The 14076-nt window shown below is 41.8% G+C and overlaps 1 protein-coding gene across 5 annotated transcripts in view; it reads left to right on the top strand.

Annotated features, from left to right (window-relative positions):
* The window catches only part of ORC1 (origin recognition complex subunit 1), a 31309-nt gene that overhangs the window by 8392 nt on the left and 8841 nt on the right, over positions 1–14076 (top strand). For all 5 annotated transcript variants that reach the window (XM_045204315.2, XM_045204314.3, XM_045204313.3 and 2 more), the window contains 10 exons: positions 365–543; positions 1700–2018; positions 5543–5909; positions 6821–6925; positions 7495–7678; positions 9357–9454; positions 10551–10652; positions 11085–11256; positions 12620–12727; positions 12996–13145. In XM_045204315.2, the coding sequence (XP_045060250.1) occupies positions 365–543; positions 1700–2018; positions 5543–5909; positions 6821–6925; positions 7495–7678; positions 9357–9454; positions 10551–10652; positions 11085–11256; positions 12620–12727; positions 12996–13145 (1784 nt within the window). The remainder of the gene's footprint in view (positions 1–364; positions 544–1699; positions 2019–5542; positions 5910–6820; positions 6926–7494; positions 7679–9356; positions 9455–10550; positions 10653–11084; positions 11257–12619; positions 12728–12995; positions 13146–14076) is intronic.

The raw sequence follows: 14076 nt of genomic DNA, 5'->3' as shown, positions 1-14076 counted from the left end.
TGGCTTCTTTATAATCACTTATTTGTAAGATTTGTTCGGGGCCCTTGATTGGAATTGCTCCTTTCAAATGCCTTTTGTAATTTTTTGATGACTGATAGCCACCATTAGGAAGTGAGTAGTGTCAGATTCCTGCTGGTTGGTCTTGTGACCATTGACAGATTACTTAAGGTCCCCGTAACTTGATTACTTCGCCTGTATAAGGGAGCTAGTCATAGCCCCTACTTTGTAGGGCTATTGTGAGGATTAAAATAATATGTTAATCAAGCATCATCAAGTGCTTAGCACAGTGTCTGATACATATGAAGTGCCTAATAAAACATTCTTGCATTTTCTTAACCTTACCTTTTCTACCTATCCCTCCTAGATTCTGAACCTCATTTCAAGAAACGTGCTCGAGTACAGTGGTTTATCCGATTCTGTGAAATCCCCATCAGTAGACGGCACTTGCTGGGTCGGAAACCCGACTGGCAGGAGATATTCTGGTATGATTACCCTGCCTGTGACAGCAGCATTGATGCCGAGACCATCATTGGCTCTGTGCAGGTGGGTGGGGCCTTGGTCCTCGGTGCCATGTTGAACTTATTTCTGTCTGCCTCCTAAACTGCACGACTTAAAGATGATTGCTGCCTCCGATTTACCCTATGGGAATGAAATTTTTGCTGTTCGTCATCTTCTCTGCTTGTTTGCCTACTTTATCTCAACAGATATTTGCTGGGAGCACGTATCATGTGTTAGGAGACTCCCGCAGGGGGTGACACTGAGGTTGTGACCTGAGGGATGAGAAGGAATTAGCAAATGTATCTCAGTGGGAAATTACTTAGCTATGATTGTGGTAGGCACGAAGCATTGCGAGAGGTTGAGCACACTTGCTTAAATGAGGACTTCACCTTCAGTACGTCAGTACAGGGCACTAGTTACTAGAGGCACATTTGTGTTATGGACTTTATGGTAAATCAGGTTCCAGTGACCTGTAGGCTGAATTGAGACACTGGTTTGGAGACTAAGATATGGGCTATTCCTTGAGTTACTTCAGGCCCAAAATGAGATTAGATCATGGTGTGAAGTGTGATCTCATGGCAATTGGGTGGTTGGTTTCATGGTAGTGCAGAAAGACTTGTGGTCTGGCATGGCTGTAGTCGGATTTTCCAATCTGGGGGCCCAGAGTGAAGGAGTAAAAGCCAGGTGTAGGTGTTGGAGCAGCAAGATGGGTAGATTTGGAAAGGCAGAGAGGGAAGCAGGTGTTTAGGCAGGAGCACGATGATGAGAAGGAGCAGGATGTGACAAGCCAGGCTCAATGGTTTGGTGGAAAACCATTTTGAAGAGTATTGTGCACTTGGGAGGCAAAATGTGGCCTGGTTTTAGAAGGCATTGAAAATCAGTTTCTGTAATCTGATCTTGCTGTAGTGGGGGCCGTTATAGACTGTTGAGCAGTGAAGCATGCTTAGAGAAGTTTTTGTGGGGAAATCTGGCATAGCTTAATAAAATGGTCTGGAAAAGAAAGCAGCATGGGGTATGGATATCAGCGAGGAGGAGTCTGTAGAAATACCCTATGCCATGGCTGTGCCTCTTCAGTTTGGAAAAGTAACGTTCCAGGTAAGGATGCAGACTTAAGTGCTTTGTAACCATAGCTCTCAAGGGGGCATTCCTTAGCTATTTTGGTCCTCATTGCTCTCTATTTACCTATTCTTCCCAAATTCAGGTAGTGGCTTTAGCCCCAGATGAAGTGTTACCTATGAATCTGAAAAATGAGAAGACGTTCTTTGTGAAACTGTCTTGGAATGAGAAGAACTTCAGACCACTATCCCCAGAACTACTTGCAGACTTGGATAAGCTACAGGAAGGCAGTCCTAGATGCCGGAAACCCATGGAAGCCAAGACAAACAGCATAGAAAGGCCTTCTTGGACTGCAGCGGAGCGTGTGCTCAAAAGTATTGAATTGAGGCACTCCACCTCCAAATCTCACCAAACTTGTACCCATCCTGTTACCCCAAAGGCAAGGAAGAAGCTAGAGCTTGGCAGTAAGTGTGGAGTGGGCCACAGTGGGCAACACTGAGGCTAACGGAAATGATAAAATACTAATTCATACTACAGTATTAAGTTAGTGCAGCAGTGAGCCAGGTACTGATTGGACACATTTTGAAATGTATATAACAAAAAAATTACCATTTTAAGTTATTTTAAGTGCACAGTTTACTGACATTAAATATATCCACACTGTGGTATAGCCATAACCATCATCCTCCAGCCATTGAACAATAACTTCTCATTCCCCCACCCTTCGGCAGCCATCATTCTACTTTCTCTCTCTAAATTTGACCTCAAGATACTCAAGATACTTCATATAAGGGGAATCCTATCGTATTTGTCCTTTCCTGACTGGTCTATTTAAGTTTGCATAATGTCCTCAGGGTTTATCCGTGTCGTGTTATGTGTCAAAATTTCCTGTCTTTTTATGGCTGAAATAAATACCCCATTGTATATATGTACATACCACATTTTATTTATCCATTCGTCTGTGAGTGGACATTTGGGTTGCTTCTACCTTTTGGCTATTGTGAGTAATGCTGCTGTGAATACAGGTACACAAATATCTGCTTGAATCCCTGCTTTCACTTTGGGTATATTCACAGAAGTAGAATTGCTGGATCAAATGGTAATTTTGTTTTTAATATTTTGAGGAACCATCATACTGTTTTGCATAGCAGCTGTACCATTTTATATTCTCACCACCTGTGCACAAGGATTCCGATTCCTCCACCTCCTCCCCATCACGTGTCACTTCTTGTTTTTGAAAATAACCATCCTCATAAGTGTGAGATGGTGCAGCATTGTTGTGTTTCTCTGTGATTAATGATACTGAGTCCTGTAATGAGCTGTTTCTTCAAGATCTCTGCCACTACGATGACATTGCTTTCAGAACCCTAGTGGAAGAGCTAAGAAACATATATTTTAAAACTCTTGAAATCATACCAACTAGTGTGTAGACTGTAGGGCTCTTCCCTTCTTCCTATAATCCATGATGGTATCACCCTTCTTCAGGTGCAAGCGCCCTGGCTCCCAGGAGCAAGCTTGGTGCATATGAAGGAGTTTCACAGTAGCTTTACTAATCCTACTGCCAACAGTAGACTTCCTGAGTAAAAGTTAAAAATTTATTTGCAGTGCTTTATGCTTTTAGAATATATTCCACTGAGGAAGTGAAGTTGATTAAATTTTTTCTTCTGATGTTTATATGGTTGGTGATATACAGTAAGGTTCTTTTATTTCTGTTTATTTTTAGGGCTTTTTCCATATTTGATTAATTTCTTTAGACATGTAAAATGTTAACATGGTTAAAGAGACAAAACTATTTAAAACAAGTGTAGTCAGAGAAACCCCATTCCTTTCTTTACACTCACATCCTCTTTCTACCATGTTTTGTATGTGATCAATTTTATTAGTTTCTGGTTTATCTTATCATTTTTTAATTTTATTTTTTGCAAAAATCATATATATAAACACATACATACACACACACATACAAATATGCATATAATTTTACTTTCCATTCTTTTTTATTCAATATTCCGTAGGGTAGCATACTGGATATATTCTTTTCCATCTTTCTTTTTTCACTTATAATGTATCTGAAAGCCACTCTATGACTGTTCTGAGAGCTTTTCCTGTTATATGTTATTACTCCTTTTGAATTTTTTACTTAGATGCCAAGTCTGTTGGGTATAAGTTGTTTATATTCTTGATAGCTGCTTATTACAGTGTGTGTTTAGGAACTGAATATAAATATATAAAACATTTGGGAAATGCAAAAAAATTATAAAGAAATAATCTGCAATATCACCATTCAGAAATAATTGCAGTATTTTTTGACTTGATTTTGCAGGACAGTGAAAGTTAAGAGTAAGAAATTGATTCAGTAACATAATTAGAGGAGGGAGGATATGATAAAAATATTTTAGATGATTTGTTTTTGACAGAAAGATGGAAAATGAAGTATGAAGGAGACCAGGAGATTGGGATATTTTTATATTAATTGATACCTGAGTTGCCCTCATATTTACAAAAAATTTTATAATTTTAGCTTCATGTTTAAAGATGTGTAAGATCTGGCCCTAGATAGCATTTCAAAGTCAGAGTTATTGAGGTATAATTTATATACAGCAAAATTTTCCTCTACTGTGTACAAGTGTAAAAACAGTTCTACAGGTTTTTACAAATGCATAGAAATGTGTAACTACCACCCTAATCAAGATATACCGGTAGAAGTTTTATCATCCCCAAATTCCCTTGTGTTCCTTTGTAGTCAGCCAGCCCTTCCCTCACTTCCTGGTAACCACCAATCTGTTTGTGGTTTCTATAGTTTTGTCTTTTCCAGAATGGCACATAAATAGACTCATACTGTACATAGCCTTTGGAGTCTGATTCCTTTAACTTAGCATAATGCATTTGAGATTCATCCATGTTATTGAATGTGTCAGGAATTTGTTCCTTTTTTATTGCTACATAGTATTCCATTGTGATTTATCATAGTTTATCTACTCCCAGTTTAAGGACATTTGCATTGTTCCTAGGTTTTTGGTGAGTGTAAGACAGCCACTGTAAACCTTCATGCGCAGGCCCTATATGACTGTTCTCGTCCTATCTGTAGCTACTCCCCATAGGCCGTATGCTGTGACTAAAGTGAACTCTTCTATGCCCAGTGCTTTCCTGCCTCACTGTCTTAGCTCACATCGATCTCATTTACTCTCCTCACATAGCCCTGTCCTTTCCTTTTCAACACTGTTGAAATTTTGCCTTTCTTTCATGTTCTATCTGAAAAGCCATCGTTATTAGCACTTAGGTGCGTTGGGACAATTATTTTACCTCATTGTAGGCATCCATGTACATCATCTCCCATGTTAGACTGGAGTGTCTTGCAGTTGAGGACCAGGACTGTCTTATTGAACTTGGCTTATCTCTGAGCGCCTGGCACATACCTTGTCATTTTAAGAGCTCAGTTGATGTCTAAATGAATGGAGGGTTCTTGATGCCTGTGGTCATGGTGAGAGAGGAGCAGGCCCTGAGGCGGTTCCCACGTGGTTCTGTGTATTCCCTGATCCAGCTGATTAGTCCTGGGCCCCTTGTCTTCTATATTGGTAGGTGTAATCTGAGCTAAGAGAAAGCTAGGCCTTGGTGTTGTTACCTAACAGCCTCTGGTATAATTTTTCAAGTGCTGTTGAGTGGGGGCTGAGGATGTGCCATATTACCCCTTTTTGAAAACCACTTTTCTAGTAAAGTACTTCACAGAAATCTAATTAAACATTATTTACAAATGCTGAATCAATAGTCAACTTATGGTTCTAACTGGGAAAATCACCCATGGAATAGGAAAGGGATTAAAAATGACAAAAATTGCCTCGTGGGGGAAATCATGGAATAATTCAAAATATGAATAACTCATGTCTTTGTATAACTTCAGTGGCTGAATTTAGCTATAACAGATTGGGAGTGTGTATAGGGCTGGTTATAAAACTTACACATTGTCTGTGGTGCTTTCTCTTGGGCCTAGGTTTCCCTATGACCCCTAACACTGGAATTTCCCAGCAGAAGTCCCGGGCCTCTTTGGATTCTCCCAGTAGAACTAAGCGGAAAGTGGCCTCAGAGATCACCTCACCTTCTAAGAGGTCTCAGCTTGATGGACTTCAGGCCTCATCTCCAGCTCTGAAAGCCCCAGAGAAAACTGGGGAGATTCGACGCTCTTGTGCTGAGGAGGACAAGAAGGCTTCACGTGAATGTCACAGGACCCTGAGAACCCGAGTCCCAGCTTTGAAAACGACAGAAATCAGTGAGAAAATAACACTTGAGCCTTCCAGCGGGGGAAGGAGGTCCTCAGTGGTGCCTTCTATGGTTCTGAAACCAGAAAAGATCAAAAAGAGGTAACGGGGATGTTATTCTCCCTCCACGGAGCAAATATAGATGGTTCACGTGATGGGAAATGTGTGGTCACAGTCAATAAAATCAGAGCAGCAGTTGCAACTCTGAATATGTCGTACAATCACCAGGAGCTTTTCCAAAATACAGATTTCTGAGCCTCTTTTCAGGAACAGTGAATCAATCTCCAAGTATTGGGCCCAGGAATCTGCATTTTTGAAATGCTCTTTGGATGATTCTGGTATACCTACCTGTCCTTTGGGGGCCACTGCTTCAGAAGACGGTTTCCCAAACCTGAATTGCTTCAGAGTCCTGCATTTCATTATTTGCTGGGGCTCTTTGCCACATTTTAACAGCCATTTTCTTGGTATGTTTTAAAAACTAGAAACCATTCTCAAATACACGTAGTACAAGAAGATAATGCATCTAGAATAAAGTTTAGAGTGTGCCACTCGACAGTATTTGTAAATAATGGATTGCACAAATCATATGACAAGCCAGAAATTACACATTTCAGTGCTTCCTGCTCAGAAACTCCAGCACCCAGAACCCTAAAACGTTAAGGTTTGCTTTATAAATGCTTTATATTTAATATGTAGCTACATTTCTGCTAACCTTGAGCCGGGTGGACCATGAGTTCATAAATACGTCAGAAAGAAAAAGAGACAAGAAACTCTGCCTGGGACTGGTATATTCTGGTCTCTAGGTGGGGAGATGGTGAGTCTGATTTAAATAATAAGCTTTAGGCAAATTTGATCTCTGGGTTTTAGTGAAACTTAAATTATAAACATTTTAGCAAAGTGATTAGCTCCTGTAAAAAGAATAGTAGCGAGTCAGGCCATCTATCTTCTAGTGTCTGCTGCTGACTCCTAGTGCCCAAAACTGCTTTTCATAACCTTGTTGTGGTATCTTGCAGGGAGGCAAAACAACCAGAAGCTCAGGATGAAGCTACTTCTACTCCCCGTCGCATGCGCAGAAAGAGTTCTCGCTTGACTTTGAGTCGGATTAGGCAGCAACTTCGGTAAGAGTCCTCCTTGGCCTGCAGAAAAATGTTTATCACTGCCATCTATGGTATCTATCATCTTCTTAAAGCCTCTTATAGTTCTTGGTTATTTGCTATTCCACTGAAATTCATCTTTTTACCTAGTAGGTCTGGAATTACGTTAATTTCACATTACACATTATAGTTTGAAAGGGGCAAGAAACACTGCCCCTGGCATAGGTGGCTCTTAGGGCCCCATAATCACACCTTGAAAGACTGTTAAGGTGTGATTGAATTTCGATCCTGAGAGCTTTGGGTTTGAAACTGAGCTTTGTCATTGATTGTCTGTGTAGCCTTGGAAAGGTTATGTAACCTTTCTAAGCATCAGCTTCCTTATCTATAAAATGGCAATAATAATATACAAGTCACAAAAATACTATAAATAATGCCTTTAGCAGAGCACCTCAGTAGCAAGGAAGTGGGGCACATCCTATATTGCTCAGCCTCAGGAGAGACTCTGCAGCACCTCTCATTTATACTGACCTATTAGGGCACTTGCTATTTAGACTTCAAACACTGAATATCAGAAAATGTGCCCCACCATTCAGGTTTTTAGGTAATAGTAAAAATGACAAAGAAGAGGAAGAGTTTCTGCCAGCAGCAGAGATTTCAGACTCTGATAGTGAGAAGGAAGAGGCTTCGACACCACCCCTTCCAAGGAGAACACCCAGGAACCTACACTCTTCCATGAAGTCGTCCTTAAAGACCCCCTCCAAGACACCAAAGAAAACCGTAAGATTCTTTTAGCTTTATTTTCCAGTGAAGCATCTCTTTCTTAATTCAAAAATTGTGATGGCTAGGGTCACACTGTTATTAGTAGCAGCTGGATTCTGAGCACAGGTCTGTTGCATTCAAAGCTATTACGCTTGGAATATTCATCAACCCTAGCGCTGAAAATGAATCCAGTAGGTAGTGATTTTTGAATCCAGGTTCCTTTTAAGATTCAGAATCCAATGGCTAAGAGCTGAACTTCCAGAGGGAAGGACAAGAACTGGCTCCTCTTTGCATTTCCCACTAAACCCATCAGAGTGCTTTGTGCATAATCAGTGCCCAGTAGGTATTGAATCCAGGGCTGCTGAGCTGCGTTGGTTTTGTGCCATTTGGTACACCTGAGAGACAAGGAGTGCTACTCAGCTATTGGTAACGACTTGCATAATGGGTAAGATTAAAGAAATAAATGGATGTCTTGTGCTTCCTATGGAGCTTTGGTAGAATGTTGAAAGCTATTAAGGGAAGAGTCTTCTCATGTTCAAATGTGTGTGAGAAATGTTTGGATTACACAAAGTTAAATTGCTTTCATTATCACATGACTTGTCAAGGCCATTAATGTATTAATGTTATTATGACCTTCAAAGAGAGGTTTAGAGTATGTCTTTGACCAGTTAACATTTTTTCTGGAGCATAATGTTCTTTGGAACCCCTCTGGGAAAGGAAATCCCATAGGTCACTTTTGGATGTGAGGCAGTCTTACCTGGAATTCTTTATTAATAAGCAAATAGCTTACCTACCTTCTAGGGTGATTTCATCTCTTGGGTCCCACCCAGAAGAAGAGATACAGAGTATGAGGGCATCTTACATAATAAAAAGTCAGAAGTCCACCAAATTTTTTATACCTTCTCAGCAAATTTTTTCTTTTATTCCTTTCCTGTTTTCTCCGAAGTTAATAGATATTAAACCAGTGAACAGGGTCGAAGCGCACTTTCTGCATGAGAAAGAGGTGGAGAGATTGTTACTGCTCTGTAGCCTGGCTGGAAGCAGAGGGTGGGTAGGTGAAATGCCCATAGAAGGGAGTGCTTTGTGGAAACACTGTGAGAAGGGGTAGCAGGCTTGCTCTAGTCAGCCAGCAGCAAGGAAAATGAGAGATAGGGCTTTAACCCAGAGTGAGCAGTGACCCTGGGGTTTGGAGTGGAAAAACCTGGTGCGGTTTCTCTAAATGCTGTATTGTGGAAGTCCTGAGCTAAAGTTGGACCATATTTTCAAACAAATCTAGAGGAGAGCCCTATAAATGAAATTTTCACCTCTTACTCTACATTACAGTTGGGTAGAGCTGTTAGGATTTCTTCGTAATTTCTTGTCTTTCTTTCAAAGTATTATTTTACTTTTAAATAGTATTTAACCCATACTTTCATCCATTCTTTTCCCAGATTGACATTGTTTTCAAATCCTAATTACTGGGTATAAATTAGAAAAAAGAAATCACGTTTGGACTGTGAGCAAAGCGAATGTGATGTGAGGAGAGAGGTGGACAATTATAGGTACTCTATACGTACAAGAACTAAGAGGAATTCACTACCTCTTTTCTTTTTAGCAGGTCATCTGGAAGCAGATTTGCTGATATGTCCTGAATGATATTTTTCTTTACTGAAATATATTCTCTCTCTCTCTTTCTCTTTCTCTCTTTTGAATAAAGCCCAAGCCTAGAATGCCACATTCTGCCACTCCCCAGATCCGCAGTCGAAGCCTGGCTGCCCAGGAGCCAGCCAGCATGCTAGAGGAAGCCCGCCTAAGGTAACACTGCTTGTGGGCCCCTTTCAGATAGGAAGAAATGGGCCTTCGCTTTCATTCACATGAAATAGGAGTAATAGAGTGATGTGGATCCCAGCCTGCAGGATCTGCTGTTGTGGCTGCAATATAGACATACACACGGCCTACAGAAATCCTGTGGAGGAAAAGGGCCGGCCAGACCCTTGCCTTGACAGGCTTTTATTGTTTTTCTAGGCCCCTTACATCAAAGATGGTCCTCCTTTACTATGCAAAGGTTTGCTTTGGGTGGTTATCTTTTACAGACAAGGAGAGGATGTTGCTGAATACATCAAAGAAGGATATTTGCAATGTAAAAGGAGAAATGGTGAAACCGGTTATGCTCCATACCTGGAAGGTCTAGCCTAGATTTTAGGAAGATAAAGATACTTAGTAAACATTTGCTGCCTCAGGGTGAGGGAGTTTTAGCAAGAGCAAGTCTCATAGCAGTCTAGGTACAATGCAGGCCTGATTTCCCACTGGAGAACTTATCCATGGACGTGGGTCCTGCCCACCAACCTCGCTCCCCACTGGCTTTTCCGAGTCGGGGCTGAACCACATTTCCCACGCTTGGAACGGTTCCCCACATCAGAGGAAAATGAACTTCTATGTTGAGAAAAAAGAAACCTCTCAAGTAGTGTCTGGGTCAGCTATACGGACAGGTTTTAAAAGGAGTAACCTTCCAGTCTACTGCCATCATTTTCTCAGGGATGGAAGGTGATTAGTCAGGACACTGCTTCTCAGTTAATGGTGCCCTTTAGAACTATGTTGGGACTTTTTCAAAATACACAAGCCTACATCCTGCCAGAAATCAACTGAATCAGAATCTCTTGTGGGATGAGGTCTACCCATGTGATTTGGAGAAAGCTTCCCAGGTGATACATACCTTTGGTTAGAACCACTGAGTTGGTGACTTGAGTGGAGAAAGGGATTAATTATGAGGCTAAATGAAGTGAATTGAGGGTGAAGATAGTCCCTTGGACTTGTGATCAAGGTTTTATATAGAAACTGTAGATAAGTCTTTTCCATTTATTATTGAGTAGATGGTGAAATGCTTCTACAGTCGTCCTTTTCCTTTATTTAGTCTGCATGTTTCTGCTGTTCCTGACTCGCTTCCCTGTCGGGAAAAGGAATTCCAGGATATCTACAACTTTGTGGAAAGCAAACTCCTTGACCATACTGGAGGGTGAGTCCCGCTGAGCCAGGCAGGATGATCGAGGGAGAACGCTCCTAGTAGTATATCCCCTCAGGTGTCACAGTTCAACCAAAAGGCCTTTCCCCAGTGTCAGGAGAACAGGTAAAGTTGTTGCTGAAGCCTACGCTTGTGAAGCAGCTTTTGTTGTCAAAGTCATTCTGTGGGAATAGAAATTATGTTTTTTCAGAGAAAAATGAAACTGGCCTTTGGGTAGGCAGTTTGCATGCAGCATTGCTTATGGAATGAATGATGCTACAGAAACAGGTCCTACTCTGACTAGCCTCCAAGAATGGCCCTCACTGCCCCCGCCTCCGCGTTTCAGGGGTCCTGGCCCTTCCTTCAGCATAACAATTGCACACTACTAACTGGTGGTAATGTGAGGCAGCTGGCACAGACCTAACCCTCACGTCTTCCCTCACCTAGGTGCATGTATATCTCCGGGGTGCCTGGGACGGGGAAGACTGCCACTGTGCACGAGGTGATACACTGCCTGCAGCAGGCAGCCCAAGCAAAAGATGTTCCTCCCTTTCAATACATTGAAGTCAATGGCATGAAGCTGACAGAGCCCCACCAAGTCTACGTGCAGATCTTGCAGGTAAGCAAAGCAGTTTAGGCTTTTTGGAAAATACAGTTTCTTGGTGGCCCATGAAAAGAGAAATATTTACTTAATTTTGTGCGTTTGACATATTGGGTTGGCCAAAATGTCCCTTTAGTTTTTTCCATAAAATAAAAGACACATTTTTTCACTTTCACCAATAACTTTACTGACTTGGATATTTCGAGTATGTTGGTTATCTCCCGCTTGGTATAACATTGATTGTTCTCAGTTAATGCCTCAATTTGATCGCTGTCAACTTCAACTGGTCTACCCGACCATGGAGCATCATCCAGCAGGAAATCTCCAGCATGAAACTTTGCAAACCACTTTTGACACATTTGATTGGTCACAGCACCTTCTCCATATACTGCACAAATCTTTTCTTGTGTTTCAGTTGCGTTTTTACCTTTCTTGAAACAGTAAAGCATAATATGCTGAAAATGTTGCTTATTTTCTTCCATCTTCAGTATTAAAATGGCTACACAGAAATTCACCAATTTTGATTTTTTTTTAAGTGCACACTGATATGGCAGCTGTCATAATACAATCTAACAAAATTGTTTCAAATGAAGTTAAAGACAACTAAGTGCTACTAGAGCCCATCTCAAAATATTTTTTTAAGATTGTATTTATTTATTTTTAGAGAGAGGGGAAGGAAGGGAGAAAGAGAGGGAGAGAAACATTGATGTGTGAGAAAAACATGGACCAGACACCTCTTGCATGCCCCAGCTGGGGACCTGGCCCACAACCCATGCGTGAACTCTGACCTGGAATTGAACCAGGGACCTTTTGGTTCGCAGGTGGATGCTCTATCCACTGAGTCACACTAGCTAATGCCAAAAATATTTTCAACACACCAGGCATTGCCCTTGTGTAGAGATAGCAAGGGCAAAGAAGGCAGAATTCTTACCCTCAAGGATCTTAAAGTCCAGGAGCTCCATATGAATGTCTAGAAGCCAGTACTTACTAACATGGTGGAAACCATTCGCACACAGGAGGCAGTGTGGCAAAAAATAGAAAAGGGGTTAGAGGTAGGCCAGAGTTTGAACCTCGCTCTTTTGTTCATAAGTTGTTATAACAAATTATATCCAGTTTTAAATAGAGTCATGCAGTAATGATTTTGGAGTGTCTTCTGGGACCAGCCTGTGGCTCATTTGCATTTCAATCACATAGACTTTATCTTCTGTTTTACTGCCTTCTCTTCTCCTTCCCTGTTTAGGTTAGACTAGAGTAGAAGGCAGAGTCAGAGTGTAGGATCCTGAAGTCCTTAGACTAAATAGCTTCCTCTATTTGCAGATTTAGATTTAAGCACAGGGGAAGAAAGTCCTTACACTTTACCACTTGTTTTCCCCCAATGCAGAAGATGACAGGCCAAAAGGCAACAGCTAACCATGCAGTAGAACTGCTGGCAAAGCGATTTTGCACCCAAGGATCCTCTCAGGAAACCACTGTGCTGCTTGTGGACGAGGTAAGGAGGACTGGTAAAGAAGGGGCGTGGTTCTCGGCTGATGTTCTGGGAGCAAATAATTGGGCGGGAGGGAAGTTCTGGCTCCCCTCTTCATTCATTGTAGCCTGTTCTCTGGTTGCAAAAGGCACATGTCCATCGACTTCCTTGCTGGTCTGGTGACGTGACCTGAGAAGCACATGCCATTAAAGCGATGTAACAGGTCTTTATTCTGGGGCGCTGGCTTAGTCTCTGTGGTTGACCCTGCATCTCGTTCTTAATTCCCTGGAAGCTCGACCTTCTGTGGACTCAGAAACAAGATGTAATGTACAATCTCTTTGACTGGCCCACTCACAAGGAGGCCCGGCTTGTGGTCCTGACCATTGCCAACACCATGGACCTGCCAGAGCGCATCATGATGAACCGGGTGTCCAGCCGACTGGTAGGTCCTAGGGCCATTCTCAAGCTGTTCTTACAGATCTACAAGGTGGACCAAGGAGTTCTGCAAAAATGAATACGTAGGAAATTAAAATAAATGGGAAAAGTAAGAAATATGGTTCTTGCCTGGCTGGTGTGGCTCAGTGAATTGAGCGCTGGCCTGCAAACTGAAAGGTTGGTTGTTTGATTCCCAGGCATGGCCCAGCATGCCTGGGTTGTGGGCCAGGTCCCCAATTGTAGACGTGTGAAAGGCAGCTAATTGATGGCTCTCTCACACTTGGTTGTTTCCCTCCCTCTCTTTCTCTCTCCTTTCCCCTGTCTCTAAAAATAAATAAAATCTTAAAAAAAAAAGAAAAGAAAGAAAGAAATTATGGTTCCTGAAATTCTTACCATTTTAAGTCGGAATTAAATATGTCATCATTACATGATTTGCTCCAAATGTGTCTTGATGTTTTGCTAACCTGTTCACTCTGGAACTGCAGAGCCCTGGAGGTTTAATTATTTTTAAAGTATATGTAAGTACTTACCCTTTCCACGCAGTGTTAGATGCCCAGACCATAGCGGTGAACAAGGCAGACGTGGTCTCTGCCCTCACGGACCCATGCGTGGTTCAGCGGGCAGCACGGCATCTGGTGCTTACAAGCGTGATGAGTGAAGCCAGGGGCTGTGCCTGCACAGATCTTAGAGCCGAAGGTCCTCCGGCCCACTTTAACTGGAGCACCTCTACTTCTATTTACTTCTCAATGATTTGGTAGAATAAAAGGATCTTATAAACTAAATGAAAAATAACCATATTTTTCAGACTATAAGATGCACCCACCCCCAAAATTTGGAAGGAAATGGGAGTGCATCTTATAGTCTGACTATAGCTTACCTGGCTCGCTGGGGGCGGGGGGCGGGTGGCGGTGGAGCAGGGTTTTTTTCCCTATTTTCCT

The sequence above is a fragment of the Desmodus rotundus genome, chromosome 3 (genome assembly GCF_022682495.2).
Source record: "Desmodus rotundus isolate HL8 chromosome 3, HLdesRot8A.1, whole genome shotgun sequence".
Classification (NCBI taxonomy): Eukaryota; Metazoa; Chordata; class Mammalia; order Chiroptera; family Phyllostomidae; genus Desmodus; species Desmodus rotundus.
Note: the sequence above shows the minus strand (reverse complement) of the source record. Positions and strands in the feature narration are given on the sequence as shown.